The sequence below is a fragment of the Erythrolamprus reginae genome, chromosome 2, assembly GCF_031021105.1.
Source record: "Erythrolamprus reginae isolate rEryReg1 chromosome 2, rEryReg1.hap1, whole genome shotgun sequence".
In the NCBI taxonomy this organism is placed as follows: Eukaryota; Metazoa; Chordata; class Lepidosauria; order Squamata; family Dipsadidae; genus Erythrolamprus; species Erythrolamprus reginae.
Genome location: NC_091951.1, coordinates 142,056,211 through 142,062,210, shown reverse-complemented (window position 1 = coordinate 142,062,210; position 6,000 = coordinate 142,056,211). Strand labels below are relative to the sequence as shown.

The window sequence follows — 6,000 nt, the reverse complement described above, 5'->3', positions numbered from 1 at the left end:
TGAACCTGGTCACAGAACAAATTAAGTTTGTAAGTAGAGGTACCACTATAATTGATTGTCCCCAAATACAAACATGAAGGTAAGAAAGAACATGTTAACACTTTTCTCTTATTTCTGTGTTCCAGAAGATATCACTATCCTAAAATTGCCAGTAGTACCATTCTTTAATATGATACAGTTTTTCAAGCTGGGAAATAAGAAATGAGGTGTTATTGGGATAAAGCTTTTTTGATTTTCACAGTTGTGTATAGTATACTAATTGGAGAAAGATGGTTTTCTTTCCTGTGTATCCTCTAGGTTTAAAATTTATAGGAAAAAATTATTAGGGCTGAAATAATACTCCCTACGTTCTACAAACACTGTCAGACCCAAAACATATTCAGAGTTACATTTATTTGAATTGAAAGTATCAGATACTAATTCTGAAAAAGAGAAAACACATTTTTATTAAAAAAATTAAAATCAGTTATCTCAAAAAACTACAAAGTCCACATTGATTATCATTCTTCGGTATTGGAATTTCAAATATGCCATCTGACATTTCTATCAATACTATGTTCCAGGCATCACAAAGACTTTTTTTCCTTAAGAACTTCTTTCAAATCAGCCCAATCGAGATGGAGTTTTAACCGATCTGACAAAAAATGAAGGTTGTCTGTTTTGAGGCAAAAGAAACAAGAGGTTTAGAAGAAGAATCCTGAACAACATTCAGAGTTGTAAAAGATTCTAATATGAAAGCTAATGTTGCCAATTGGGACAAAATCCCAGCTTTCCCATGTGGCATTTGTTTTTCATAACTGCTTAGGGAGCTTTGTTGCTTAACATCAGCTATATGTCAGCTTTTGAGCATCAGAGATACATAACTCCCTTCTGGCATATGTGAAGGCAGCCAACCTTTATGTTAAAATACACAAGAGAGATGATACACATTAATATGACAATGATAAAAGATAACTAAAATTGATGACATTCACACATTAATATGATAATGATAAAGGGAAGGCTGTATGTTTGAGAATGTCCACATGCAATTGCCTTTATGACCTGGTTATTGGAAAAAAATAGTGGCCAGAGTTCAGTCAATCATCTAGTCCAATGTTGGGGATTATTACTCAAATCCTGATGGAGGTAAGTCTTTCTTCCTATCACTATTGAATGTCTTAAAATATGCCATTCATTCCTTAGACTAAAAGCACTTCCACGCCAGTGTTGTTTATCACTTGAGGACTGGCTCGATTGATTTGACAAAATCAATTGTAAATCTGACTTACTAGTGGAAGTAACATTTTCTTTGACTCACTAGAGTTCTGCAGACATTAAGGATGATTCATTTCCACATTGCCAAGAATTGTTGTCCATGCTAACTACCCTGTCATTAACTATTACCCCTCCCACATAAAATAGTTCAACACTATTCCTGGAGTTTGTCTCATTTTGTATTTTTATTCGGAATTAAACTTTCCTTCTTCCTCAGTCTAGCTAACATAGCATCTAAATAAGATTGCAGCTATTAAGCAAAGTCACTAGTTTCAAATTATTGACTGTTTCTTTTATAGCTCATAGGGACTTAGCAAGCAACAGAATGGTGGGGTGCAATCAAGAAGCTCTGGAAAATTTCATCCTCATTTGTTAACATTTTTTACAATCAATCTTGTCTTGAGTTAAGCTGTTAGTCTATTTTTATTAATATTATTTGTGTTGTGAAATCTATCTGAAGCCAGCTTGCTCCAACCAGCACTCATATACAGTACAGTTAACACTGTGTAACATTCAAATTGGTGCTTCTACTAGTAGTCCTCATTTAATGGCCACAAATGGGACTGGCAATTCAAAACCATTGATGTGCCTCCAATCTTAGCTTTCCTTTACTTCAAAGACCTGCTCAGATCATAAATGCAAGGATTAGTTGCAAAATTTCTTTGTCATCACAACCGTAACTGAATGTTGACTAAATGAGGCAGTCAGTAAATAAGGACTACTTGTACTGCAACCACCACTGATGTTAATGCAGCAAGCACATAAAAGCAATTCTAGTGCCTTACAGAGATGTTAGTCTAACTAGCAGTTAACATCCTGTGCCTCTACTCATGCACCAGAAAGGATCATGCGTGTATCACAGACCATAGGGGGTGCAAGGGGGAGATATTGTCATACTGTACCTTCTTGCAGGGTATGAAGAATTTAAACGGAGTCTGGATTATCACTTCGAAACACAAATCCTTTGACCAAAACAAGGACTACATTAATTGGAGAACTAACTTGCTCTGAAGAAAGCCCTTGCTAATGACCACTCCAATGACATGCCAAAGCCAGAGTTTGGTTAACAAGCACATAAGTGCATCACAATCTTATGTCCACAGTGGGGTAACTTTTAATCAATGTCTGAGTCTCATTAATGCTAGGCCAATCCCAGACCATCAGATTGCTGCAAGCCCCACATGTTGACTGCCTCACGTGGGAATGGGGTAAACTTCCAACCTTGGTTAGAATGGGTCCTGAAAAAGCTAAGATGGATGTCTGTCCCAACACAACTGCTTTTTCAAAAGGCAACTGGATTTGGGGGTGGTGATTGTTTCCTTGAGACTCAAAAAGCTTTTTGGATGAGAAGTAAAACTTTTTCAAGGGAAAAAAAAGTCCACTTGCCCTTTTAAAAAGCACCTTTGACATAACTATCACCTGGATAATTGAGAATCTCCATAGATCTGGAGAATGTGTGCATATTCATTAAGCATTTTTATTTGTTTCACATTCATGCAAGCCCAGCAAATTGGAGGGAAAGAGACAAATCTGGCCACTGTTTCCTGCATTGACGCATGAACTAAATTGCCACTCTGACTTGTGTTGTGCTGTCTTAATGCAGGGCTTAGAATAAAAGGATTCAGTGCCTTGCAGCTTGTCGATCTGTTTTTCACTATTCAGAATTATAGTCACACACACAATACCGTTTCTGGGTTAACCACCGCCTCAAGAATTCTGTATTGTAGCAGAACCTTAATGTGAGGGAAGTAATTACTGCTATTTGTCAGAAAAGTAGACACTGAAAGCATTCCCTTTGTGTATCCTCTGCCTAATATTGCTGTAGTACATGATAGATCAAGGACTCCTAAACTTTTAGGAAGGCCATTACACCTTCCTTTCATGTAATTTTAACCTTCTTTCTTAAAAAAACAAACAAGTGAACAATGAGAACAATACAGAAATAGAAGACCAGAAATTTGAGAAAGGTGGTTTTATTTTAATAGTGTACAAATTCACACCTTCCCTATTCTGCCTGAACTTCCCCAAGGAAGGTAGGAATTCGTAGGACAGATAGATCCATGTTTAAATTTCTACATAGCTTCTAGTAATGATAATAATAGTGAAGCAGTAAAATATTTCTGGCCTGGCCAACATGAAGTCCCAGAAGTGGTTCTATTTTCCCCTCAGAAGGGTAAATTGATTTTCTTTCTATTTTCTTTCTTTCTCTGCCTCACAGAGAGCAATGTTAATCTTTTAATGCTCTTCTAATTTTCCAAGTGTAGAGAATACAAGATAACTTCTAAATCAGAGCTGGATTTTCCTCCCAGATAAATACTATGGGGAGAGAATCAGATTGGCATTATAGCACTATAAAAAGGGAAGATTTCTTTCCTCTGAGCCCTAATCACCAGATATTATTGGTAACAATGTAGAGAAACCAGAAAAATATGCTTATGGGGAAATGGATTTTCCAACATTGGGGGAACAAAACATCACTTCTTTAAAAAGTTCCTAGTTTCCATTTAGTTCTAAAAAGTAACCCGTCCTAACCACTCCCTTTGAGCCTACTGGTATGGATGAATTTTACTTAATACCCCTCTACTGTAACTTGCATAGGAAAGAAGGCTGACAGCATCCATATAAGCTTTTGTCTCCCAAGTGCTTTTATGAACAAAAAAGTAAAAGTTCTGTTCACATAATAGCCAAAAGCTGTTTCTTTAAGATTGCATGGTGGGGCAGTTGATGGATCTTGGATAGTGTTGGGCGAACGGAACCTGCAAAGTTCGGGTTCGTGCAGAACTTTGCAGTGTTCGGCATGCCGAAAACAAACCCGAACTTTTTTAAAAGTTCGGGTAAAGTTTGTGTTTGAGTTCGGCGTTCGCTCGAACACCGCGAAACACCGCCGCCCAGGACGAGAGTGGGCAATCCCACCTCCTTTTGCTTGCAGAGCTGCAAGCAAAAGGAGGTGGGGAATCCCACAAAGGGATTCCAGGGGCAGAGCTTTGATGTCACAGAGACTCCTTCTTCCCCGTTTCAGCCAGCCAGGAAGTAGTGGGTGTGGCTTGATGGTCATGCAGCTGTGCATGCAGCTTCATTTCCACTGGTGGAACTGCGTTCCACCCCGTCCTGCCTGCTGCCCACCCCTGGTCCAAACCTAACAGTTATGGGAATTATCTTGGGGTTGGTGGGGGGAATCTAAATAGCTACTTGCCAAATAAATGGAAGGATGATTGTACACATGTGGAATTCCATGCTTATGGAGCCATTAACTATATTTCTCTATCTGCAGATCAGAGAAAACCCACAACATGTTTGTGTTCCACAATGATTCCAACCAGGAAAATCACAGCATATAAACAAAGTTGATACCCAGGTTACTATTACTAATTGACAAATCTCAATTGTGCCTATTAGGTATTAAATCAGGTCTTCTGCATAGAATAGGGTGCTTTTGAAATAGTGATTAATAATTCATAGGAATGAAGTTATGTCATGCTGCAGAATGCTATCTAGATGAATACTTAGTATCAGGAACCATCTGGCTTCCATAATTTGTTTTCTAATATTTCTTTTAATGTTTTATATAACTTTGCTTATCATTGATTTTGATAATATAGTGGTATTGCCTTGAATACTAGGTAGATTTTAAGATTGTGCTCTACTGCTCCAGAAAGAAGATAGCTAATTAGAATGGCCTCTAAACTGACAGGTACCATGTACAAGAGCCATAAATATGACTATTCATCATAATTAGCCTCAAAGCTTAAAGAAAGTAATGTGACAAGATTCTCTTTCGACTCAGCACTCTGTCTTGTTATTTCAAAGGTGTGCAATTTAAGATATTTATGATTGTAATAATCTTATGCAAACAAGGGCCATTGAGCACAATAAACACAATGACATCCTTAAGATTCTATTATATGTGCCATAAATTCCTTTGAATAAAATTGTCCCAGTTGGATTTGTGCGGTTATAAAAATGAGAGTGTAAGACTAGTCATAGATTAGTTCAGGTTTTTGACAGAATGTGTTTACACTAATGTTCAAGCTATAGCAGATGCTTATTTGCAATAAAGATTGTTTTACTACACTTCTGTAGCAGTGAGCTACTACTACCTAAGAGAGAAACATAACTACTAGTGTGGGGTTTTTTCTCCCAGCCTGCCATTGCTGATTATCCAAGTGGATTTGGTAAATCTTTTCATGATCTTTCATTCTGCTTAATGTGAAAATCCCCCAGTAGCATGTGGATTGATTTCAGGATGTAATACCTTACTGCTGCTGCTTAATTTGGCTCCCAAATTAGGCTGATGACAACTTTATGCAATGATCATCTTAAGGCATATGGTTCTCCAGATGATCAACTATAAATCCTACCAACGTAGCCAGTAATGAGTTGGAATATGATGATCTGTAGTATTTCAATCCTCTGGTTCCTCAACCCTGTTTTAATGTCAAACAGTGAAAAATTGCCATAGTTCTTCCTCCTACCTTCAGGTTCAGTTTACCACATACCTGAGTCCATCTGGATATTCAGAGGAAACTCAAATAAATCCAGGAACTGAGCTGGACTCAATAACTCTTGACACTCCAGGAGGGAACCAATAGTGTCTTGGGGAACAATGAACTCTGGGACTTTTTCCAATAAATGATCTGGTAAATTCTTAGGGCTCTGAAGGTGAGAGAAGCATCAGCATCTAGTCAGATAATTTTCCACAGTCCAGAAAGTGCAAATAAACACAGTGAAAAATGTTTTTGTGCC

General features: G+C 37.7%; 1 protein-coding gene across 2 annotated transcripts in view; it reads right to left on the bottom strand.

The window, feature by feature from the left end:
- Positions 1-420: 420 nt before the first annotated feature.
- LOC139158601 (testis-expressed protein 47-like) overlaps positions 421-6,000 on the bottom strand; it is a 51,831-nt gene continuing 46,251 nt past the window's right edge. The window contains exons 6-7 of one of the 2 annotated variants that reach the window (XM_070735924.1): positions 5,754-5,910; positions 421-655 (exon numbers count right to left, since the gene is read on the bottom strand). In XM_070735924.1, coding sequence (XP_070592025.1) covers positions 567-655; positions 5,754-5,910 — 246 coding nt within the window. In that variant the 3' untranslated portion in view covers positions 421-566. Of the gene's footprint in view, positions 656-2,154; positions 2,220-5,753; positions 5,911-6,000 lie in introns of those variants that run through there. The other variant, XM_070735925.1, reaches the window with a different exon arrangement.